General features: G+C 38.3%; 1 protein-coding gene across 2 annotated transcripts; it reads right to left on the bottom strand.

The window, feature by feature from the left end:
- Window positions 1–5,009: 5,009 nt before the first annotated feature.
- sergef (secretion regulating guanine nucleotide exchange factor) lies at window positions 5,010–25,397 on the bottom strand. 2 transcript variants are annotated; one of them, XM_052119843.1, is made up of 11 exons: window positions 25,150–25,397; window positions 24,821–24,956; window positions 24,477–24,632; window positions 24,253–24,347; window positions 24,080–24,140; window positions 22,482–22,595; window positions 22,227–22,289; window positions 21,611–21,769; window positions 21,346–21,494; window positions 12,594–12,630; window positions 5,011–5,738 (listed from the first exon to the last, which is right to left on the bottom strand). In XM_052119843.1, the coding sequence occupies exons 1-11, from the start codon at window positions 25,189–25,191 to the stop codon at window positions 5,554–5,556; spliced, it is 1,197 nt and encodes a 398-aa protein (XP_051975803.1). In that variant the 5' UTR covers window positions 25,192–25,397; the 3' UTR covers window positions 5,011–5,553. The 2 variants fall into 2 exon arrangements, with proteins under 2 accessions (XP_051975804.1, XP_051975803.1); XM_052119844.1 differs by lacking the exon at window positions 25,150–25,397 and having other exon boundaries at window positions 5,010–5,738; window positions 24,477–24,690; window positions 24,821–24,945.
- Between the last annotated feature and the right edge of the window lie 803 nt (window positions 25,398–26,200).

Here is a 26,200-nt window from a genome sequence, read left to right as displayed (position 1 = left end):
TGTTTGAAACTGTATGGGCAGCGCTTATGGGTGGGGGTGCATATACTGTAGTAGGCACGCGCGCCACTTTCATAAAGTCTTCCGCTCGCGGCGGGGTTTTTTTGGCTATGCATACAGTGTTTGTGTGTAGGGGTGCATGCATGGCAGCAGGCACGTGCGCTACTTTTATAGTATTTCCCGCTTTTACTGGGGAAGTGTTTATAACTGTGGGAACAGTGCTTGTGTGTAGTGGTGCATACATGACAATAGGCACACGATCTACATTTATGGAGCATCCAGCTGAGCTGGGGAAGTATTCGGCACTGTTTGGACAGTATTTATATGTGGGAATGCGCACTTTAGTGTGGACACGTGACCCCTTAGTGACACAGGCAGAAAATGTGCTAACACTGAGCTTACAGCTCTCAGAGGTGCGGGCGCGCGCTGAGCAGCTGTGTTGAGTGCCGAGTGCAGGGGTGCGTGTGAAATCACAGGCACGCGCGCTATCTCCGTAATGGTCACAGCATGAGCTGGAGAAATGTTTGAAAACTATATAGACAGTGTTTACGGGTGACACAGGCAGAAAATGTGATTTCTGTGTGTTGCCGTTAAAACGGCGTTTGATTGCAGGTGAGCGAGTTCTGTGACTGGCCCATTGACTGCTGTACAGACATTTCCAGCCGCCTGTAAGGGGACTGGGTAATGTTTTACACGTTTTGGAGACGGGAGGCGCCGCCCTGGCTCGCTGCTGCTGCTGAGGCGGTCTCTGGCGGCTCTGTGACGAGCTGGAGCGCTTGGGCAGGAAGTGACGCATAGCCTGCGAATCCTTCCGAGCTTCAGTGAAGCGTTCAGTGAACTCTCTTACCGTTTTAGACAGGATGCAGACGATCTCTGAGTCCATGCTGGTGCCCTTGCTCGTGTCCGCTAATGTCGACGGCACGGGGTCGAAGGCCGAGTCCGGTCAGTCGTCAGATGCAGCGTCAATGGAAAGGCTGTCATCCTTTTCACCGTCGTCCCCTGACGCGCCGAATGAGACGAGACCCACCGCTCTGTTGGAGGGGTGCTGGTTCGCCTGCGTTGAAATGGACTGGCGGCGGGGAGTTCTCGGGTAGTGGTGAAGCACGCGGGGACTGGCCCGGCGTGACGTCACTGAAGTCCGTGTGCTCTGGCGGCCTCCGTGAGCGGTGCTTTTTCTTGCGCGGCTCGAACAGAGGGGACGGCAGCACGGTGGTAGCAGGCTTGTTCGCGGCGAAGGCGGCAAAGCGAGCGCGCAGCTCGGTGAGGCCCAGGGAGTCACATTCGGGGCATCCGCCTCAAGTGAGAGCAGCTTCTGCGTGGTCAGGTCCCAGGCAGCGAGTGCAAATGATGTGACGATCCCCGTCAGGAAGAGGGCCTCTGCACGAGGCGCAGGCTGAAGGCATTTGCAACAACGCCTTGAAAAATTACTCTTTTACTCAATCAAAAAGCGTCGCAGAGGCGAGCGCTTGCAGTAAAAGGATATAGCGATGCGCGCCGGATGGCGTAGCAGAAGGCTTTGAAGGCGGCTGAAGGCACCGGCGTCCTCTTAGCGGTCCTGCTGTAGGCTTTTCGACGGCGGGCGAAAGACTCCAACAATCCGGAGGATCCAGCGAAGAGAAGGTCTTTGCTGAAGGAGATTAAATCTAAAGAACTCTCATGACGGGGCACCTAATATATAGCCTTAGCCATGCTAATCTTGGCTGGCTCATTGGTCGCGCGTTCAGAGTCGCCCCGTCATTGGTTCGAGCAAGTTGCCGCAGCACAGCCAATGACCGAGCTGCCTCGCTCATTGCTGTCTGCTGTGCAGCTGCAATGCGTTTTACATAAAGAGCTACTTACGCAATAGGAGAGACCTCTCGATAGGGAACTCCATGAAATCAAAAGTTTTGGTGACTTTTAATCCATTTGAGGTCATTTATATTATCATGCATACGTATATGTTGACCACATTAACGTTTAGTAGATAAATGCATTTTAAAATGTACAATCTTGTATGTTCCTCTTCCAGGACCAAAAATCTTGACAAATCATCTTGCAGAATGAGAAAGCTCTCTAGCATGAGAATGTCTGTCAAAAGGGTATACAAAATGTCCTGCCCCAACTTCCTCTTTCAACAGGAAATACGTCAACACAGAAAAATGTGAAAAGTGAACCTTGAAAAAAAAATATTCTGGTGTTCAATGTAAGTTAAGCTCAAATGACAGCATTTGTGGCATAATGTTGATTACCACAAAAACTAACTTCAACTCGTCCCTCTTTTTATAAAAAAAAAGAAGCTAAAATCGAGGTCACAGTGAGGCACTTACAATTGAAGTGAATGGGGCCAATTTTTGGAGGGTTTAAAGGCAGAAATTCGAAGCTTATAAATAATAATTGTAATAAAAAATATTAATTCTTCTGTGTAACATTGTGTTGTTTGAGTTTAAATCATAGTTTTTACAATCCTTTTATGGTTCTAGTGTTTACAGCGTTAAGTCGTATGGCAACAAAGTTGTAAAATTGTATATACCTTTACACGGAAAAGGTTAGTAAGCTTTTTTGTCACACTAAAATCATGTTAACATGCATACTGTTTACATGTTGTGGCTATAATTTTGAAACGGTGAGTATTTTAATGTTCACAGATTGCCCCATTCACTTCCATTGAAAGTGCCTCACTTGAAAGTGCCTCACTTCAACATCAACATCAGCCGCAAAAAACTGTCGATTGAGCTTAACTTGTATTGAGCCAGGAATGTTCCTTTAATAGATCATCACTCTGGCTCAACTGATGGTTTCATGACAGGGCATTCTGGTAGATGGAGCGCTGTCAGACAGACCATATCGCAGAAGTAAATCTGCTTCAGCAACTGCATCCAAAGTTAAGGTTATTAAAGAGTATTCTCTGTCCCTGGAAGGTTTAAGGTCAGACTTAATGATCCAGCAACACATCACTCACCGTCTTTCACATTAAAGGCAGCATCTCAGTATGGTTTGGCTAGTAATCAAGGAGTCAGACCTTGAAAATATTTAAAATACGGCCAGAGAGTCAATGGCTGATTGGATTTCTTGCTAAATTGAATTCCAATATTTCTCAGCAGTTCTGAATGTACTAGGACAGTGTGTTTAGCTGAGATAAATACATGTACAGTGACTTTTCAACAATGAGCCTTATAGATAATAGTCAGTGTGCTCATGTCCTTATAATACTAAAGTAATAGTCGTTATTCGCACACTTTTTACCACAATGGCCACTAGGGACATCAAGCTCCAAAAATGACCAACAAAAGCACCATAGATCAACTTCAGCGCTATATTCCAAGACTTTTAAAGCTATACGATAGCCTTTAAGTCATTATTCACTGAAAATTTGAAGTTCTAATAGGCCAATCTTGTATGAGCTTAATTCAAATGATGCAAAATGCACTATATTTTAATTTACTTTCCAAGTTGACAGCCCCAGTCCCTATTATGAAAAGGCACTAGATTTCTTCTTTGGTTTTACATGGGAGAAAGTAAACCATATGGCTTTGGAATGAGGGAGAAATCATCATAAAAAAACATATGACTATGGCAACATTTCTGCGAAATAACATTACGGAATTCATTACATGTATCGCAACAGTTCCACAATGAAATGTCTACTGAGTGGCGATAAAAGAGAGTTAAATGTTCTCCTAAACAACCAAGGTTTTTAAGGTTAACATCCTATCATGTTCTAAATCAATAAAACCTAACTCCCAACCCTAAACCTTTAACCTCAACCTAACCGATAGTGTCATAAAAAGCAAATGTGAAATACAAAAAACCCAATTGCTGAAGCAGCTATGTCATTCTGTGGCACTTTTATGACTTGAGAAGACTTACTGTATTCCAAACAGCATAAACGATGCCTTTACAGGACATTTTAATGGGAAACAATAATGATGGCCACGCAGTAGGATTATTACAAGAGAATTTTCAATAAAAAATTACTTTAAAATTGAGTTCAGAAATAGCTTTTTATTAAAACTTTCAGCGCTCCTACAGTGGAAGGTGAATGACTGGAACAAACCAATATGCCATATAGTATACTGTATGTTACAGGGCAGCAAAGCAGTGCAAACCTCTTTTAAAATAATACAGACATTAGCTTACTCACTCAAGGAGATGGACTAATGTGCAGTAACACATTAGCTGAGAGCCACCAAAGCCTGATGAGGTTGAATGTCTCTTGTGAATGAGATTCTTGAGCATATTAAGCATTTTAATACAGGACAGACTCTTTAAAAGTCTCGCTGTCTGACCCTTTTATGCTTCGATATGGGACACAATGCCTTCAATACGGGATGTTTTGCTACCCACTAAAATAATAGCAGCATCCTGTTTGAGATAAAATACGGGACATCTGGCAGAAACGGGACAGTTGTAAACCCTAGCAGCAATAAACATTGCATATGCCACCTCTCCCAATTTTAAGCCATTTTCTGTGAAGAATGTGTTAATATTTGGATGCCCTCATGATAAACATCCACTGATAAACATTAACACATGGTGAAGAGATGCAAGTTTAATCGGTACTATAATGTAGACGCACCAGCAAAAGCGACTTCAGTCTGAACAGCAAAAAATCAGATCCATCCACATATAAGCTGCTGTTTGAACAGTCAGTCTAAAATATCGGATTTGAGAAAAAATCTGATATCTCCTGCAGTGTGTACAAAGACTATGACTCTTTTGGCTCATGTACTCTTCAAGACTCGTAACATTATTGCCTCAAATCATAACACCATTGTGTGAGGAAAAGGAGTGGTGGTGGCGTAGTGGGCTAAAGCACATAACTGTTAATCAGAAGGTCACTGGTTCGATCCCCACAGCCACCACCATTGTGTCCCTGAGCAAGGCACTTTACTCCAGGTTGCTCTGGGCAATTGTCCCTGTAATAAGTGCACTGTGAGTCGCTTTGGATAAAAGCGTCTGCCAAATGCATAAATGTAAAAGGGGAAAAGTGTTTATAAACTGATAATCTGCTGTTTTACTCATGATTTGTATGAAAGGGATTAGAAGTCATTGTCATTACAACTCTAGGTTTATTTCACCAGGAAAATTCAACAAGCCACGTAAAAATAATTTTGCAAAAATGTAGGTACATTTACATGATAGAATTTGTATTTTTGGATGAACAATTCCTTCAAAATCATTTATTACAAAAAAAAATTTCAAATATGCCCTTTAAATGTACAAAATTAAGAGCATGCCCTTTACATGAAGAAACAATTAAATAAATAAGAACATGCCATTTTTATTTGAAAACATGCCTCTCATCTAAAAGTTATGAATATTTGCATAAAGCTGCAAATAGGCTTAGTGTTCTAAAAACATCTCTATTTATTTTTGGGTGCTATGATGCTTACTTTAAACCTCTCTGATGTCATAAGCATAATGTGTGTGTGTGTGTCCACATTTGCATCACTGAGACTTTGATCTAAAATCTGTCCTTTAAAGGCTTATATGAGTGTTTCTGAATAATTAATTAAAACCGCTATGTAAGCAAACAGTCTTTGTCTGTCAAAACACAGTCAGAGAGACAAAAGCTATTCAGCTTGCAGCATCCTCGTTGCTCTTCAAACTGCATAGTGCCATTGAATGCCCTGCTCCACAGCCAATCAGAAACGGTGCAGTGTCTCTGAGGCTTTGGATTGGTTGTGGTTGTGTGATGTCACAAAGGGAAGCGTTTCCACACATTCCATGTTCATTCCAGCCCCAGGAGAAGATTCCACCTCCTAATGAGAGAGAGGGAGATGACAGTCAAATATCTCCCTCAAGAATGTCACAACTGCATTCACAATAGAAGAAAATGACAGTATGAATATCTCAATTATACAAACAGAAAACACAGCAAAACATATGAATATTGCTTAAAGGACAAATATAATTGAGTCTGACTGAAATCAGAGTGAATTTATGATGCCTGCAAAAGTATGGATGGATGGATGGAAAAACATTTTGGTTTGATAGCTGGATGGATTGATTAACTTTTTGTTTGATGGATGGATCGGAAATCATTTTGGTTTGATGGATGGATGGACATTTGGTTTGATGCATGGAAGAATAAACATTTGGTTTGATGATGATGGATAAACTTTTGGTTTGATGGATGGATAGGAAATCATTTTGCTTTGATGGATGGATGGATAAACATTTGGTTTGATGATGATGGATAAACTTTTGCTTTGATGGATGGATGGCTGGATAGATGGATGGATGGATGGGAAAAAAATTTGGTTTGATGGATGGGTAAACCTTTGGTTTGATGGATGGATGGATAACATTTTGGTAGGTTGGTTGGATGGATGGATGGATGGACTTGGTATGGGTAGAATGCTGATCACACTACAAATAAATTAGTTAGAGTGTGATCAGTACAATAAAAGCATAGAATAAAAGCATCTACAAAATAAATACAAAATGTACAAATACAATTTGAATGGGACATTAAAAGATAATTGTTATGAATGATAAAAAGCACCAAAAACCACATAGATACATGGTTGCATTTACACACATCACAATAAATCACACAATCTAACTGAGCCATCCTGGACTTGAATGCCTCTAAACAGTTCAGCTGGTGGGCGTGGTCAAGCCTGCATCACTACGGAAACACGTGCCATGGCAACATGGTTACGTAACAAGTTGTCGCCATGACAACCAGGAGCCGTGAATGCTTTCTCAGATTTGTTGCTGCCCCCCTCCTCTTTTCTCTCTTTCTCCCACACTCCCCTTTCACTGTAACACTCCATACTTGTGTCTAACCGATGAGTTCATTGTTATCTTTTCTGTAAGGTAGCAAGAAGCTTGAATTTAGAAATGTATCCCGGTTTGTTCACCATAAGGATGCGAAAACATTTTCTCATCTCTTTCTCTAGGATCTTTGTGCATGGCATTAAAATAGAAACCATGGGATTAAAATAGTCACAATATGTATTATTTGCTAAATCAGTTTCTTTGAGTGTGGATGAAATGCTATTGACAAAAGAGGGGCTCTGCCACATCCACACATTGATGCACAGCAAACTGTTCCATAGCAACACACTTATAGACCATAACAGCATATAGACAATAGAAATAATGAAATAAAGTCAGAAAACAGTTTCTTTTCTGCTTACTAAAACACATTGTGGTTGTCCATTTGTGGGAATCTTTGCCCAAAGTCAAAGCTTGAAAATTGTGATTTAAAGAAATAGTTCACGCTAAAATGATAATTCTCTCATCATTTACTCAACATTATGCCTTCTCATATCAACTCGTATTACTTTTTTCCTTCAGAACACAAATGAGGATATTTTTAGAGATATAATATGAATATATCCATACAAGTTAATAGGGTCCAACACTTTCAAGTTCCAAAAAGGACATAAAAGGCAGTATAAAGTATACCCTGAAGCATTTTTATCGTTTTTTTTTTTAATAATAAAAAAAATGTAATTCCTTTTTCACTATATATTATTTCATTGCATTTGAGAAAATGATGAGATGATCATGTTTGGGTGAACTATTCCTTTAAAGGGTATACGTATACGTGTACGGGTATACGTGTCATTTTTTCCAATGTAAACATATTTATATTCTCCTATTTTTCCTTTATTTCTAATATCCCAGCTTAATCTGCAGCGACATCTATAAGTAAACCATTCATTGGTTAATGTAAATATCACACTATAGTAATATTACAAATATAATTATTTGTTTGAGCATCCCAACAGCGTGAAACAGCAACACTGACTCATTGACCAATGGTGTGAGTTTGGGGCGGGACAATCCATTTATCCAAACAATGGAAGAAGAAGGGATTGCTTGGGAAACCCGTTTAAAAACATCCATTACTTATGCAATTCTGCTTGGTGATGCTAGTGGTGCAGAAATTACACACTTCAGATTTAAACAAATCATCAACAAAATGGTGTGGACTAACATATAAAGAGAGAGACAGAGAGTGCTTAGGGAGTTTCAAGCAAAGCCTTTGCCTTTGAAAATGCAGTAAAAATTCTCACTGTCATCATCCCAATAGCGGTGACCCTTTGTAATCTCATTTGAAGTCCAGCGATGTCCTTTAGGATGTGTCATACGTGCTTAGAGAATGATATGTGATTCCCAAGGCACACCGGGATTTTCAGTTCCCTAGATGTCATTTGACTTTGACAATATTTTGCACTAGCTACTTCCACTCATCTCAAGGATGCATTACACAAAGGAAGATATTCTTAAGACCACAAGTTCCCCAAGGAATGAACACTTGTTTGGCAAGATTCCGAAATTAAGATTATGAAACTTGCTTATTTCCTCATCCCAAAGAAAAGGTAAGGTTACAATGGGATCAAGCTCTTCCTCAGCTTGGTTAACATCTCAGCTGAAGGATTGGAAAGTTTCCATGTAAATTTGTTTTAGCTCTGTTCCAAAACCTTATAAGGCAGCACCCAAGAACACTCTTCATAGGCAGCATGAAGCATAGGGAATCTCAACTCACAACTGTTTCCAATAGAGTTTGATGTTAGCATGTTGCAAATGGAACAACTCTATACTCCAAAAAGCACTAGGTCTGTCAATCCATTAACATTTCTAATGAATGAATGAATTAATTAATTACAATTAATCACAAATAAAAAATAGCCTAGAAAAGCCCTGAAATACAGATAATTCAATATAAATGATACATAACAATTCAAATAATTAAAGTCGGCATGAAACTCTGTATTATGACATATTTCAGAGTGAAACAGCTTATCGAAAAAGAAACAAAATGTAGGACAATGATTTGAGTTTATCCATTGGTTGTTGATTCTATTGTGAAAATATGGGTGTTGCATAGCGGAACGGAGGCGGATCTGAATGCGATTTTACAGTGGACACACACACCCCTACCACTGCGGTGCTCGAGTCAGAGCCGGTTATCAGTGAAATTGAACTGTGATCTCAACACATTTATTATCAAACTGACAACATAAATGCATGAGCCACGCACATCACGGTCTTTGCTTACGAAGAGGCTGTTTGGCGTTGAAAAATTAGTGAGTAAAAGAAGTGAGTAAAAGATAACCATATTTTAAAGTTTTGAATCACAATACAATAAATTCAAAGAGAAAAAACCCTTCCTCATGCTGTGCATACCAAGATAACTGCATTCAAAAACATAAATAAATTAAAGAGGCATCCGAAGCACTGTATTCATTAGTGATCACCTCATTAATTCAGGCATGAAATGTCTCGAAAACAACCGCGAATTCGCCATTATTCCTCCTCATTCGAAATCTAAATTCAAGCCAGCTGACCCGTAACCAAGGAAGTTTGGGTTAAGGAACGATAGTTTTGATGGAAAACAGGCAAAAATACACCTGGCCATCTTCACCAACATGCAATTGACGCTACGTTCAACTCTACGCAAGGTTGTGGTATTTATAAGAAAGGGGCAGTGTTTAAGCAGACTAAATGATTGGAGAAGTCCTGCATACGTCACCAGAGAGAAGTCTGTCGTTTCACCGGAAGATCGAGTTTTTACATATTGATTAAAGATTACTACAAGGTAAAAAAACAAAAACAAACATATGCATGGATGAATCGTTCACAATACGATCAATAACATGTATTTAGAAAATAGATACTGTGAATTTTTATTTCATGTCGACTTTAAAAATACAATTTGTAGGGCCTATAATAAATATAATAATTCAGTTTGAAATATATTGCATTATTGTGGCAAACATGTTTTATTACCTTGACAATACAACAAGTGGCAATACAAAAAGCAATATATTGTTTGTTTTATTCCCATATCACTGAATGGGAGTCAGTCAATGTGTTCGGCTTTCACAGAATGATATAGATGCTTTTGGAGTGTCACACTAGTTTTCAGCTTCATAAACGATGCATTTCTAAGAGGCTATGTCAAGTTAATAGTAGTTGTAGTAGTAACTTTGAAAATCGTGTCTCAAGATCACTGTAAGACACATCCTGTGTGAACGGCTTTTATTCTGTGGCTGCACTTGTTGTGAGGTTTATTGGTGTGCACGCAGCTGCTCCCTGCTGACATGGCTTGTTAATACACATGTAAAATCTGTACTTTTATTATGGAATTTACATATGGGTCAGGGGGCTAATTGCATAATTTTTAAACATTCTTTTTTATTTAATTAACCGCACTATATAAAAACATTAAATTGACAGTACATTAAAAATGCATACAACAAAATATTGGGTAAAAAAGTTAATTTTGAAAAATGTTTCTCAATACTTCAGAGCATCGAATGAAATATCCATTCACAGAGTACTTTATTAGGAATACCTGTACACCTACATATACGTACATGCAATTATCTAATCAGCTAATCATGTGGCAGCAGTGCAATGCAAAAAATCATGGAGATACAGGTCAGGAGCTTCAGTTAATGTTCACATCAGCCATCAGAATGGGGAAAAACGTGATCTCAGTGGTTTAGACAGTGGCATGATTGCTGGTGCCAGATGGGCTGGTTGAGTATTTCTGTAACTGCTGATCTCCTGGGATTTCTATGCACAGTCTCTAGAACTTACTCATAATAGTGGCAAAAACATCCAGTGAGCAGCAGTTCTGCGGACGGAAATGCCTTGCTGATGAGAGAGGTCAACAGAGAATGGCCAGACTGGTTCAAACCGACAGAAAGGCTACAGTAACTCAGATAATCACTCTGTACAATTGTAGTGAGCAGAATAGCATCTCAGACAGTGGGGATTTCTTTAAGACTGCAAGGGAAGCTCAGCTTCCCCTATAATGTCAAAAAAATAATGGTCAAATATGTACTATTGTGTAAACAATTTATTGACTAAAAATGCGTTAGAACACGTTCATCTCGAAGACGAGTTCGTTCAGAATCAGCTACATTACATATAGCAGGTCGGCTGACTCGATTTACTTCTCATACATTCCCGTAGCGTCAGTGCATTTCCCTGTTGAAGCCGAGCGTCCATTGACTTCAATGGGGCTGCTCTGAACAGTTTTTTCAGTGCTCGAAAATAGACGGTCATTGGATAAATGCTGCGATTATGTCCCGCCCACGGACGCTCAGCGTCTCTGGGGGTGAATGAGGAGTGGGCTGGCCCGGACTCCGGGCTTCCGCGTGATGATTGGAGGATCTGTCGAAAGACTGCATCTCCTTTTGATTGACAGCGAATCTGTACTATAAGAAGTCACTGAAGCTATTTCGCGCTCAGTCGCATCGTGGATTTCTCAAGTGTAGTCGAAAGACAAACTGCTGCAACCTATTTCTTTATATTTGTTTGGCGAAATTGCTAGTCAATTTGCATAATACATTTCACACAATTATACACCACATTCCTTGTTTCAGTTTTACCAAGTTTAATACATTTTGTTTTAGAGCGTTCGTTCATTCGTTCGTTCGTTCATTCATTCATTCATACAGTAGGCTAGGCTAGCGTCGTACGGGTGAAACTGCGCACGATGGCAGACGGTACTAATATTGTCGACCTGATTTTGGCGAAGCCATTTGAAAGTCTTCCTTACGAGGAAAAAATTAGAATTAAACAGCAGGGCAGATCAACACCTAAGATTGATTTAGTGCAAAAAAATAGGGTAAATAAGTTTATAATGTAGGCCGAAAATGAGCTTCCCCTCTTTGAAAGACCAGCAGCCGCCACTGATCTCAGAATGCACAACTCAAACCTAAAAAGGCAGATGGGCTACAACAAGACCACATCGGGAACTTTATTAGGACCATAGTGTTCCTAAAAAAGGGCTCTGTGAGTGTACTTTTATTCATATTTAGGGTTGCCAACTCCAAAGTTAAAGTTGGCAACCATTTTGTTTTTTTAAATAACTATGAGATTTAGCCTTCAGCTTTGTTTGAGTTGCTGGGAAATTAACAGATATGGCATCGCAAATTTCCATTACATAAATAACATAATATTCTTTTCCAGTGATGGCTCATTACGCTCTGATGTCCTGACACAATAGCACAAGAGTGCAGGACTAATTCCCAGGCTCCTTCTATGATAGCACTAAAGATCACAGCATAGAGCTGACCGCTTAATTACTCAAGTAACAGATACTCATCTCTATTAAAACTGAGGAAGCAAACCAAAAAATTTCCTATTACCGAAATCCAGACATTGAATTCTCAAAGGCACAGAAGACAGAGCTGTGGTCTCAGCATTAATTCTGGTAGTCAGGCTTAGAGATATCTCAGAATACTGGCTTACTCTTCATTAATCCTTTATTTCTCTTTCCCGGGCTCAATGTCAGAGCAATTACATCCCATAATATGCTACTTTATCCCTAAAGATACTGTAGAGTTATTGCTATGGCAACTGTGATGGAACATCGGCTTTGATAGGATAATTTTTTCAGTTTTTCCACAAGCAATATTACCATGTCAAGTATTTAAACATCATGGTTGCATTGATTGTACTGCCTTTAATATATTCTGATTTAAATGAAAAATGCAATGCAGTATACACGCAGCATGCAAATGACTTACCATAATGAGAAACTAATCAGAATCACCATTGACAATAATTAATAAACCATTAATTATTTCAATGTGCTTTTGTATCAGAGAACTGCAAACACTTAAGTTCATTGTACTCACCAACAACAGCAAGGTTATGTTCAGATCCGCATGCAATCTGCAAGAACAGAGAGAAATCAATAACAAAACATCAATCAAACTCCTGTCACCTGCTCTGATCACAACACCAGCACAATAATCACTGACAGACAAGTGATTCATTACCGAGATGCCTAGAAACTGCCCTGCTCGTAGTTTAAAACAGTTAATGGTGAGTTAAAATCATGTCAAAATTACTGTAATTACAAGATTCCGATTTGTAAAAAGTGGTAGGTCAAATCTACGTAGAATTCTTCGTAGAATGAACCAATATGGCAGCGACCACAACAGTTAAAATGTAGTGAACACATATTTCAGGTTGATATGCCACTGTATTATGCTGTTGTTCAATGGAGCACATCTTTTGGTTCTTAAACATTTTGCAAGAACATATAGAGTTGAATTATTATAGTGATAAATATTTTTCCATTTCAACAACAAAAGCTGTTTTGGCATTATCCATGTTGCCATAGAAACAAATAATTTGAGGTCCCAGGACTTGACCAGCTCTGAGTAGAATCTCAGAGTTGCCCTCTCATAATTGCAGTAATTCTGACATGACGTGAACGCAGCAAAAACTACAGTAAAGTTACTCTTTTGAAAAAGTAGTTAGCTTCACTAAAAGCTACTAGGGGGCCGTTCAGACTGAATGCATTCTTGCGCTAAAAAAGCTAGATGGTGCAACGAATAGAACAGAAGTGCCTCTATATGTGTTTTTAAACGTTGAAGTTCTTGTTAACTTGACATGGTGTCTAAAAACTGTAGTGCTCCAGCACGTGATGCTGAAGTAGACGCGGTGCATTTTATTTTTTCCATCCAAGCAAATTTTACAAGATTTACAAGAACAAATTGGATTTTCCCAATGCTAGGCTACATATGAGAGAGAGAACCATTCAGGAGGATCCAATTAGCTAGAATGGATCAGACCTTTCAAAAAAGGACTGACTAAAGCTGCGTTAGCCAACAACACGTCATGCTACGAGTGTTAATGGGAAAGTGACGGGTTGTTCAGACCAAACAGCTAAAACAAGCTAAATATATTATATAATACACAACTAGTAAAATAAAATGCAGATGTCTTGAGGCACCCTTTGAAAAGTTGACAGGGCATCTAAAAAAATGTGGTGCTCACCTCAACAAAAAATAAATAAAACCCAGCAAAACATGGAGAAACAGTCAAAGACATCCACGTAGCGTGATGTGAACGGCCCCAGGTAGTTGTTTTTGAAAACAACAGATGTACTGTCATGCTACTGAAAATTTTTGTCATGTTAGTACGACTGCTACTTTTAGTTAGTTGCTTCTCAACACTGCACTCTCCATCCATGTAACTCAAGCTGGGATGCCTGAATCGAACATTCCCTGCTGGGAAGCAGTGATAAAGATTCAGTTTAGGGGTTGGGGAGGGGTGATTTACACATACTGCTGTCCAGAGATGCTTTCTGAACTCAAAAATAGCATAAACACACAACCAGCCCTGATGTTGGAGCCATATGTCCGTTTCCATGGCGACCCGTGAGGATGCGAGTGGATGATCGGGCGTCTCTGGTCGGTTTATTAATGTCTGGTGATTAGAGCTCATTACACTGAGGAAATGGGCAGCTAGGGGATATAAACAACGCTAATGCTCTCGGCCGGAGCTGGGAGGACACCGTCCACACATACACACTCATATTAGTGTAAATTATCCTAATGCATCACAGGATATGCCAGCAGAGCTGGCCCTGAATGTACATCAAAACTTCTCTTGTTTCATGGTTGGTTGAATATTGTAAAAGTTGAAACTACAACTAAAGTTGTCTTGGCATTACACCATTTCTACACTGGTATCAACCAACTGTAATGTTTCTGACTTTTTCTGTTTTCAACGTAAATCCATTGCTGTTAAAACTATATTGGCATGGCTAGTTTAGGATAGTGAAATAATTGGCAACAATAGCATATACTGTACGTATATGGTTAAAAACTAAATATAATTGATATAAGCAGGCTAGAGACCAGAATCATCACGTACTAGCTTTGAATTTCAAAAGTTAAAATAGATCAATTCAATTCATGGCAATCAGTTCAAACATAATATTTGTGAATCTATTTTTTATTTCAGACAGCTGGGGGAATAAAGTAAAGAAGTAGCTGTTTTATACTTTAAAAAATATATAGAAACGCAGTGTCCGTAAAAGCGTGTATTGTGAGGCATCGCAACGCATCAGGCACTTCCAGTGTAGTTTTGACATGTTGTAGAAGTCTGCACAGGCTTTAAACTTAAACCCGACCAGTACATGAGACCACGTGACCCGACCCGAAATCACTCATTCTATTTACAATTTCTTCTTCAAGTAAGAATCGGAGCAATAGGCTGTATTTTATGTAAGAATCATAGGCAACAATTGTAGTGTAAACGTCTAAAATTCGAACTCCAGAGCTGGGAAAAAAAACTTTGGCTTCACATTGCTCAAGCGTCAAAACTGTGCTTGGCGCAGAGCAATCTGGAATCATGTGTAACAATGTAATGCAAATGCAAGTACTCTTTGCAACCTGAATTTTGTTCAGAATGTCGAATCTTTGCAAAACCTGTGCTAAAAACAAGCTAGACACAGTGCAGCGAATTAAACAAAATGCAGGTGTCTCAACATGGATTCTGAAACTAGAGGTTCTTTTTAACTTGATGAGTCTTGACACACCATTGATACAGTGTCAGATCTTTCATCAACTAATAGTCAAAGTACAAAGGAAGATCCTTCAAGGCAGATACAAACAAAAACTAAATATAAAAGCAAAACAAACGCTCCTGTCAGACACAACAAAGAGAATTTGTCCTGATTCATTCTGATTTTCTCGCCATCACCATCAAAACAACTCCTTCACCATCCCACCCAAATGAACCTAGCTGACCCCACACCACACAAAAACAGCACACAGCCAGTCAAAACTGCTTTTGGTCAGCAGGCAGGGGGGGCTGTCACTCTGCTGCAGAACACATCACATAAATGATGATGGACACTGCAATATGAAGACTAACCCTTGTTTCGCAGACTCTTGACAATCAGTATGAAGTCTGGTCCACTTCGCAGTTTATTGTGGGCAAGAACCACTGAATGTGACAGGAAAAGACTGTCTAACGGACATGTAAAGCAACCAACTAGAGTTTGTTTGGTGCCACTGTGCCTATATGTGCCATATACAGATTTATTAATTCAAGTTGATATATAATTTCTCAATACTGTATGACCACAGGCTAGACATGAGCTTCATCAGAGGGGAAGTCTTAATAGCACACATGTCATATGGACTACTTTTATGATTTGTTTGTTATGGTAATTTTGGGGATTTTCTGACATTTTAGAGCTTGAAAGACATGGTCACTTTGAATTGTCATTGTATTGAATAAGCAGTGTAAAAATGTGTTAACTTTAGTGTTCCACTGAAAATATAACAGCATAGGGGTTTGGAAGAACATAATTTTATATTATTATATTATAATTATAATAACAGAATTTTAACTTTTGGGTGAACAACCTTTAAATGAAACAATGAAAACAATAAAACCTTAACTGGCCTCAGGTAAAGGCAATAAAGCTAACGATAAAGGATGATGGATCTTTTTCAAATGCACATTTAGAAAACCAATGCATCAGCAATGATGAGTGTCAACAGTAGGACCATAACATTGAAATATATTTCCGCACGGTTACTTTTACTAGGCGTCCTTGACAGGCAAAGAGCTAAAGGTAATATAACGTGTCATTATTACAGGGGTCCCGTTACAGTTGAGAGCAGATTTGTGGGGGTCAAACGGTTCACCATTTTCTTCTCCTATGGGGACTGTTCATGTTGACTTGTGATGGTGGTAACCAAGTGTGCCGCACAAGCCCTCAAAAGTGAAGCCAAAACGTCTTGGTCGCCCCCCCGGTGACTGGTCCTAGTATAGGTCATAAACCCCGCCTCCCCATGTTATTCAATGGGACATGAGACCAACAAAACAATTAAATTACACTTCACATATCTTTTTTCCAAAGATAGTTTCTGTCATTTACTGTATTTTCTATCACGTTGATGTAATTTCAAGTGTTTGTTTTCAAAATCATTTTGTTTTTAGTTATTTGATGCTATAAAAACGTTGCTGTGATGATTGACAGCTGTGATTGACAGGTTCTCTGAGCGAAGTAGTCACTGAAGCACCAACTGACTTTTTTTCAGGATCTTCGGAGGACTGAGGAGATTGGAGCTTTAAATTTAATATCTTAATTTCTATAATTAATTATTTCACACCGTCATAAGTCAAAAGTGCAGGGGTGTGTGCTTGCGATTGATTCAGCGAGAGTGAGGGCGGGGCCTTGATTTTGCAGCTTTACTTCCTGCTCACTACTGCGCAGGTCTGGTCCCGAAATCGCAACTGCGCAGACTCAAGTTCCAAGATGTCAGCGCCATATCGGGACACTGGCGGCTTCAGTTCTCATCAATGGAAAAAGAGCGAAGGGGCGTCGTCCATCTTTTTTTACAGTCTATGGTGGTAACCCAGTGCTGGTCAACTGATGGCAGCACAGATTCATCAGTGCCCTTTGAAAGTTACAATCCATTCTACAACTAAAGTTAGATAGATGAGCATGTGGCTAAATAATATAAAATACTGGCAGAGCTGCAATGTTTATCAAAACAGTAGTACGTTAGTCCCATAACTATGTTGCATGTAGATTAAATACTATTATTTTCATACATTTCAATATTGTATTTCAAGACGTGTTGTGCCAGGTTTGACATCAAGGACATCAAACATCATTGGTTCTTGGGTGTCTCGTGACCATTTCTCATTATTTGAATGTACAGAATTGCAAGAGCTGAGAGCTATATTGGACGTGACAATTTTCAGAGAATAACGATTTTCAGTCTGTTCCTTACACAAAGTTATCATATGACTTTAGATCAGGAATGTGGGTCAATGATATGATGCTCATTCTTTGTCCAAATCTATTAAGTTATTCAAGAATTTATTAAAAACACAATTCAGTCAAAACAATTACTTGACTACTAATCTACTACGATAAAAAGGTTTTAAAATTCAAAAGAGTTTAGTCAAAATCATCTAAATGGTGTAACCGTCCAGAGAAAGTAAAAAAGAAATACGTTTCATTAAAGAAGAAATTCTTTAAAAAAAAGAAAAAGATGGCATAGCCAGTTCTGAAAAATATTTTATTTCTAAAAAATTATAAATTAATGTTTATATATAATAGATATCTATAGCTATATATATAGCTATATATATAGCTATATATATATATATTTTATTTTTACTTTTATAACCAACATCCAGGCAGTCAATTGTTTAATGTGACAAAAAAAAAAAAAAAAACCTTTACATCCTCATGACTGTTTTTAATTTTTTTCAAAATCAAATATTTTTGCATTTTGGTGAAAATGCTAATTTTGTTCATGTCAAATGGGAGGAACCCTATAAGAAACTTCATTAATATTCATCACTGAAAAATTCATTACATTTGTCAAAAAATATTTTTACATAGAAAATATAATAGAAAACTTTTTTTTTTATTAAGTTGTGTATTCTCTTAAATTGTGTGTACATTCTATATAGATCACATACTGTAGATTACATTTCATTATACGTACTTAACAGCTGTGCTTTAACCTAGATTTGTAAAATATTTCATATGAGAGAGAGAACCATTCAGGAGGAACCAATTCGCTAGAATGGATCAGACTTTTTTTAAAAAGGACTGACTAAAGCTGCGTTAGCCAACAAAGCGTCATGCTACGCATGTTAATGGGAAAGTCCCATTGGACTACTTTTACACTTTTTTTTTTTTTAATTAAGTCATTTAAGGAATTGTTAAGTCTAATATTGGGAGTTCAGCTTAGTCATTTTTATTGTTTCATCTACCCATAGGAAATCTTTGGGTCTGGAGCCACTAGAGAATTCAACTGCTCTATGATTAGCCAATAAGGTTTTAGGGGGGTGAGGACTATGATTTAACAATGGATTTGAAGTCTAAAAAATATAGTTACAGAATACAGATGGTTAAATAAACACAGGAGTACACTTTGTGGTTCTTACATCTTTTAAATAAATGAACACATAATGACTAACACATTACAAAGAAAACACAGACTGTCCATTTAACCAGTCACATCCAGTCATACAAAATGCACGTAGGTCATTTTCATGCCCCCTTCATTATGTTTTAATATGCTGATTAATTTTTAAAGATGGAAATTATATTAGTTGTTTTTCTTATATCAAAATATCCAAAGTAAACATACTAGTGAATTTTAAATGGACTTTGACATTTATTTTTCAGGTTCTAAAATAAAAAAACTGGACATGTATTAAGGAATTTTCCTTTATTTCTTCATTTCTCTAAAATATTTTGTTTTTTCAAGCAAAACATGTTTTCTTGGAAATATTATTTTGAAATGTAATTATTTCGTACATTAATATCCTTTCCATCCCGTTAGTCTTTTATAATTTCTCTTTAAATGACAAAAACATCAAAATGAAATAATTCTCCAGGAAGTGACATCATTTTGATGGGAAAACAACAGCACAAAATGGTCTGCACATGGTAAATGGTTTGCACTTATATAGCATTTTTAAACTTAGCGGTATTCAAAGCGCTTTACACTGTGACTCATTCACACACACATTCACACACCAATGACGGCAGAGCTTAGGGTAAGGTGCTATCCTGCCATTGGTAGCAACTTCGGGTTCATTGTCTTGCCCAAGGACACTTTGGCATGTGCAGTCATGTGGGCCAGGAATCGAACCACCAAGCTTAAGCTTCCCTTTACAATTTCAGAGAAATTCCCTCAAGCCTCGGGCAAAGTCTTTCTTTCAACAGAAGATCAGCTCTGAAACGTTATATTCCACATGTCATCGACTAAAGACTAAATGTGTCCTCGGACCCCACTACACTTTCTCTCAAAGTGTTAGTGTTCATTATATAGGATAACATCGCCTTTACTGTCCTAGTTTGCAATCATAAACCTACGGCACGTGTACGGGTCGCCTGGTGGCAGAACATTGTAGTATCAGCAGCTTTCGAGGATTAAATCTGACATGAGGTGCATTGACCAGAAGATGGAAAATAAGAGAATGCACAAAACAAAGTCAAACAAGGAGATCTGACATAAAGGAATATGTTTATCAGCCGTGACAATGTTTGGACAGACAATGTGTCTCTCTTTTGAACATAATGGAATATTCCCATTTGAAATCCTTTCTTCCGTGGAACACCAAAAGAGGCTGTCAAGCTCCAAAAAGGACAAAACAAAAGCACTTTGAAAGCATCAGAAAAGTACTCCATATTACTTGTGGGCTTCATTCCAAGCCTTGTTTGGGGAAAACACTTAAGATTTAAAGGAATAGTTTATCCAAAAATGAAAATTCTCTCAACATTTACTCACCCTAATGAGATCCAAGATGTTAATGACTTGTTTTTTTTATTTTTAGAAGAATCTCTCATCCCTGTAGGTCCATATAATGAAACTGAATGGTGCCCAGAACTTTGAAGGTCCAAAAAGCATATAAAGGCAGCATAAAAGTAATCCATATAACTTCAGTTGTTAAATCCATATCTTTAGAAAGCAATATCCTAAAAAATACTTTTTTACTATAAATTCTCCTCCCTGCCCAGTAGGTGGTGATATGCACTAAGAATGTGAATCGCCAATAAACAAAAAATAAGAAAGTGAAAGTGTAGATTTATAGTAAAAAAAGGACTATTTACTTTAATTACTTAGCTTGGACATTCTATTATATAGGTCTCCTTATGTGTAACATGGAAGAAAGAAAGTCATACTGGTTTCGAAAGTCATGATGAAGGTAAATAATGACAGAACTTTTATTTTTGGATGAACCATTCCTTTGGAGAAAAATAAATAAATGCAAAAAACATGAATGCCACTGTCTATTTTTTTCTCGTTTCACTATTCCTACACTTTGCTTTCTCTTGTTGTTGTATGTCCACACAATTTTTTTTTTGTTTGTTTCTAAAGGGGGTCTTTAATTTCAAGGATCAGTGATGCATAAAACATATAAAAGCTGTGACTGAGTATAAAATACTGTGCCGTTGAATCATGCGTGCGCACACACACACACACACACACACACACACACACGCTGCATTCTCTAAGGTAAGTGATAACCTTCAATTCAAATTAAAGCTTTGTTTCTAGGCAGGATGTGAGAAAGAATTGTGGCCATGTACAGAGTGCTTTCGCCCCCTGTTGGAAAACAATTGACATTGCAATCTCTTGGCTATCAGCAAAGAGCATTATGCTGCATTCCATTCAACTGGCAAAGTCAGAATTTCCAACTTCCTACAAGGAAAAGTGTAATGGAATGCCCCTTGAAGTCAGACTTCCAATCTGAGACTCGTGCAGAAACCTTCCACTCCAATTTCGCAGATACAGGTGCATGACGTCATACACGTTATAAAATTTTGTTTAACATCATGTTATAACATTCATAAAATGGACAGCTCTTGCACTAAATTCTGATTGTATGAGCCAGGTTAGAAGTCAAATAGCCGATATAATAGCCAAATAATGAACTATATTACTTGAGTTTCATTTGAAAAAACTATAACCCACGAGTTTGTTTACAAGGTCAGGATACACTTTATGGCTGGTAAAATCACTTTAAAACACTGTCTCTCATGGCTATTTGCTTTATTGTAGTACATAGTTTGTCTATCAAAGTATTTGGCTGAAATCGTACCTGTGTTGCACCAAATAAGGTATTAATCTCAACAGGGCTGTTTGCAGATGGGTCAGTGATTTTTGAACCTTCTGGGCCCTGACTGCTCACTGCCGCTTGCCCTAGTTGTCCATAATTAGCTCTGCCCCATGTAAAGACCCGTCCACTCTCTGTAAATGACAGGCATATAGCTGAAACAGTGATATATTGCTAACTGCATCACAATCTACTGAAAAGCCAATCAGCATCAAAAGTCATAAATAAAGAACATATGTGTATCACTCACCCGTTTGTGCGACAAGGTGTGTCCAGCCGCTGTAAATGTCAGTCACTCTCTCCCCCTGCAGCAATGATTTATCTAAAACCACAGGAAGCGGCAGGAAAGGGTTCTCACTGTTTAGCTGACCATGTTTATTGCTGCCCCAGAGGAAAACATCACCCATGACTGTGAAGATATGACAAAGACACAATCTTTCCAGTAGAACTGCAAGATCTTTTTGATCAGAAAGAAGGAAAGGCAGACAGAAAGATGGATGGATAGAATGATAGACAGACAGTCAGACAGATAGAACAAAAGGCAGACTGACAGACGAAAAGCAGTTAGATGACAGATAGATAGACAGACAGAAAAATAGACGGACAAACACACAGATGATTGACAGACAGACAGACAGACATAGATAAATGAAAAGTAGTTAGATGGCAGGCAGAGAGACAGACAGATGGACGGATAGACGGACAGATAAATAAAAAGCAGTTAGATGACAGGCAAGCAGGCAGACAGACATATAGATAGATAAATGAAAAGCAGTTAGATGACAGACAGACAGACAGACAAAGGAAAAGCAGTTTGATGACACACAGACAGAAAAACAAACAGACAGACAGATCAAACAAATCACCTGTCAAACAAATGCAATGGGCGGAGCCTGCAACAACCTTTTTTGGGGTCACATGATTGAGCCCTGCAGATTCGATGAGAGAGGTCAGCAGAAACGCTACATATAAATAACGGCATTCAATGAAATATATCAATTAAAACAGACTGATGTAAACCAACTAAATTCATAGCAGTGTTAATTTACACAAGATCTGATGTATCGCTGTGTGAAACTGCTTCAGCTTTAAGAATGAGTGTGACTGTGTGTGTGTGTTACCCGGGACAAGGCAAGGCTCCTTAGAGGTCAAGTGTGCAGGCACAGGTTGGGGACTCAAAGTTCTCTTGGCGTGACTAGACAAGCCTGTTCCCCACTGATACACATGACCTGATGCTTCAGATGCACATACACAAAACACAAGTTTAAATATACAGTAGATATTATATATACACTGAGAAAGGGAAATAATAGTTTGTGAATTAGAGTAAGACAGAAAGAAAATGTTACAAAATACAATTTTCATTCATATCAGTAGGGATGGGAATTGTACGGAATTTAAAGATTATGTTTACGACTGTGACTCGTCTTTAACTACACATTGTCAAATCAACAACCATCCAGTAATTACTCTGAATTCGTGGTTCAAAATGGACATGACATGGGGTTCATTCAGTTTTGATTTACTAAATAGAATGGGCTGATAAAGTTATTCGATTGGTAGGAAACGCTGTATGTTTTCTAGATTCAAAAGAATCAACTCATAAGAGTCATTTGTTCGGGAATCAGACTATACTGGCCACACTGTATGTTTCACAATTATGATTCATCAGCGATGATGCAGTGCCGATGGGTGGTAGCAGGAAAAAACGCCTTTTAGCACAGTGTCCCATCCGCATTGGGTGAAGAATGTATGTTTGGGAATGGGGTGGTATGGGGTAAAACAATTGATTTTTCGATGCATCGCAATCTTGAACGGCACTAATATTGATTCTTAAATCACAAGATCGATATGAGTAAATCACTTGAATATGCAACCATATTTTGCACTAAGCAACTAAAAATATACTACAATTTAACATTTCATATAATCACATATAGTAAAGAATCCATGCAACGCCTCTCATTAGGGTGCGCTCAACCAAAAATATGTACACCAATGCGCTGTTTACTCCCAAAAATAGTAGGCCTATATTTAAAAAAAAAAATCAGACAAAGCAAGAAAACTGCAATTACATGAGATTTAAAATAATCCAATTATTTTCTGCTATGACATAAAACTGTGAAGAGGCATGCGAACAAAACACTTGTGTTCATTGGATAAGCCGATAAGAACGCCGGTAAAGATGTCAAATTCAGGGTAATGGGCAAAAATCTACACGTGACGATCAGTTTATTCTTAAGCTGTTTATGACCGCACAACGATAAAGGAAAGCCGTTTAATGCGTTTATATGACCACACAAGTTGTCGGCTTAAGCATAGTCGTGTAAGAATGAGCATGTAAATGTGCTCACTGACACACTGAACTGCTAGTATTCTTAAAGAGACAGTACCACTTATCTAATCAAATTAAAATGGGAATCAAAAGCTTATGAATCAGAATCGAATCGCAAAATCTGTATCAATACCCAGCCCTATTTGGGAATCATTAACAGAGCCCAATGTCATGAAAATTATTTGGTTCCGGTATTTTTATTTTGGAACATGTTACGAATAAGAACAGTTTCTCAATGCCCAACTCTACATATTATCACAAAATGGATTCAATTAAGTGATTTTTCTATTTTAACTAAAAAGAAAAATGTTTCCTCAAAATTCATAATTTCAAAACAGCTGTCTGAAACTTGACCTGCCCTTGGTCTGTCACTAGTTGTAATACCTGCACTTGCTAATGCATGTCTGAGACCCGCGGCCACACAAGTTACTGGCTCACTCAGGGCCTGCAAGCAAAACAGACAAGCATGTTAAAGCATTACAACCCACATAGATACAATCAAATACTCTAGCAATACAGTTAAAGTCTCAAGGCTGAATACATAATCTTCTTCCCACCTTCACGTGTAGAGGTTCTGCTGTGTGTGTTATCTGTGATGAGATGCCCAGCTGTCCGAAAGAATTAGAGCCGCATGACATAACATGACCATCATCTGACATACACAGATCAGATATCAGTCATTCAACTTTGAATCAAATGATAGGCAGCACAGCATAACCATTCTAAAATCATTTCAGCACAGTTGGTACATTTACATAATGCGTTTTAGTCACTCACTCACCTGTGAGGATAAGTGAGAAGTCCCAGCCACAGGACACTTGTTGAACTCTCCTGAACCCAGGTAAGGGGCAAGGTTGAAAGGTTATGACCTCTGAGGTGTGACTAAGTCCTAGCTGACCTTTATGGTTCTGTCCACACATCAACAATTCACCTGAATCTAGAGAGAGACCATGTTGTTGTCATACTTCTTTTTGGCCACTAGAGGGGGCGTGTGTCTACAAACAAAAGGTAAACAAATTCCCGGAGACAGTTCGAAGAATATTTCACTAATTCCTGCGACGAGCAATTTCAGAGTGTTAGAATTAAAATATATGGTTATTTTAGTTGTACAATAGGTCATCTAACCAGTGATGAGTGCAGAATGACCGCCTCCTCCAGTTATACAGCGGATCTGTCCTGTCGGCTGTCCGCCTTCTGCACTACGCGGCTCGGCTTGATCCTCCGTGTGTCCCTGTCCGAGCTGCCCGTAACTGTTGGCTCCCTGTGGAAACGAATAAGCAAAAGAACCGACGAAATCTGATTTTTAAAAGAAACAATGTATGATTGCATGTATTAATTTCCATTGTGAATTTATAAAAGTCGTGCATTCTCGTGGACAGATCTGGTTAAAATATCCCGGGTTTCTAAACGGCAGAAATGTCAGTTTAGTATAATGGAAAGTAAACAAAACTTACCCACGTGTACAGTACACATTTTGAAAGCTGAGTTTCTTCCATCAGTTTTGGAGAGCGCAGTTTGATGACATCGCCACAAATGCATGTAAAACGTCACTTTCAGGAGTTTAGAAATATATGTTGGTAGAAAGGCAGTTAGCATGAAGAAATTGCCTGGTCCACTGTTTCTAGTATAAATAATAATTCTCCTATTTTTCACCTCACTTTTATATTTTTTGCTTAAAGATATTGAAAGTCTCTGGACCGTCGTTATTAATGTGTAAATTAATGTCCAGACCGCTGGCAATGTAGCACGTTGATGAGGTTGACATCACATGATACCTGTTACTTTTCTCAGCGCTGTTCAGGATGGACCAATCACAGTCGAATGTTTCTATTAACGCAGGTATTTGTAAAAATCTTTTGTTAGATTGTTAGATTGCTGGTGCTGACCGCGTTTGGTTTTCAGACAGGTACCAATCCTACTATTAAAAGATTATAAAATACACTTACCGATGCACAAACGATTCGAACGCGGCTTAAAGTTGTACTCAATATTATTTGGAAAATGCTATTTTGGATTTATACTGACACATAGCGGCATGGATACAGCATCATTGTAGAAATTCACCAGGATTAATTTAATCCCTGAGTAAAAGTGTCCAATAACAGAGTTACTACTGAAATTAAGTGTATTCGGCTGCTCATGTGATCCTAACATGGCAGCCCCCATGAGGGGACCCTCTCCATGTAGAATAAAACAGCTTTTATTAGGTTACTGATATTGAGTCATCGTCTCACATGAGTGGTCATGATTTTATACATATGTTTGAAAATCAATGCTCATTTTGTTGTAAGTAAAACTTTGTAAATTAAGAATAAATTACTGTGAACACCTTTATTAAAGGATTTGATTTTCTGAGCAGCCACACGCCTTCTATTTTTATACAGAAGAAAAAAGTTATTAAAGTAATTTGCTGCGAAATTACAATTCCATTGCACTCTTTTTTCTATCTTATAATTATAATAAATAAGTGACAATTTTAACGAAACAACCTCTTCTAAATACAAC

This window comes from Xyrauchen texanus, chromosome 46 (genome assembly GCF_025860055.1).
Source record: "Xyrauchen texanus isolate HMW12.3.18 chromosome 46, RBS_HiC_50CHRs, whole genome shotgun sequence".
NCBI classification, from domain to species: domain Eukaryota; kingdom Metazoa; phylum Chordata; class Actinopteri; order Cypriniformes; family Catostomidae; genus Xyrauchen; species Xyrauchen texanus.
Note: the sequence above shows the minus strand (reverse complement) of the source record. Positions and strands in the feature narration are given on the sequence as shown.

Coding starts and splice junctions, on each gene's coding strand:
- sergef (XM_052119843.1), bottom strand. CDS start 25,191: ATGGAAGAAACTCAGCTTTCAAAATGTGTACTGTACACGTGG. Junction 24,957..25,149: donor AATGTGTACTGTACACGTGG/GTAAGTTTTGTT, acceptor TCGTTTCCACAG/GGAGCCAACAGTTACGGGCA. Junction 21,495..21,610: donor ACACCTTGTCGCACAAACGG/GTGAGTGATACA, acceptor TGTCATTTACAG/AGAGTGGACGGGTCTTTACA.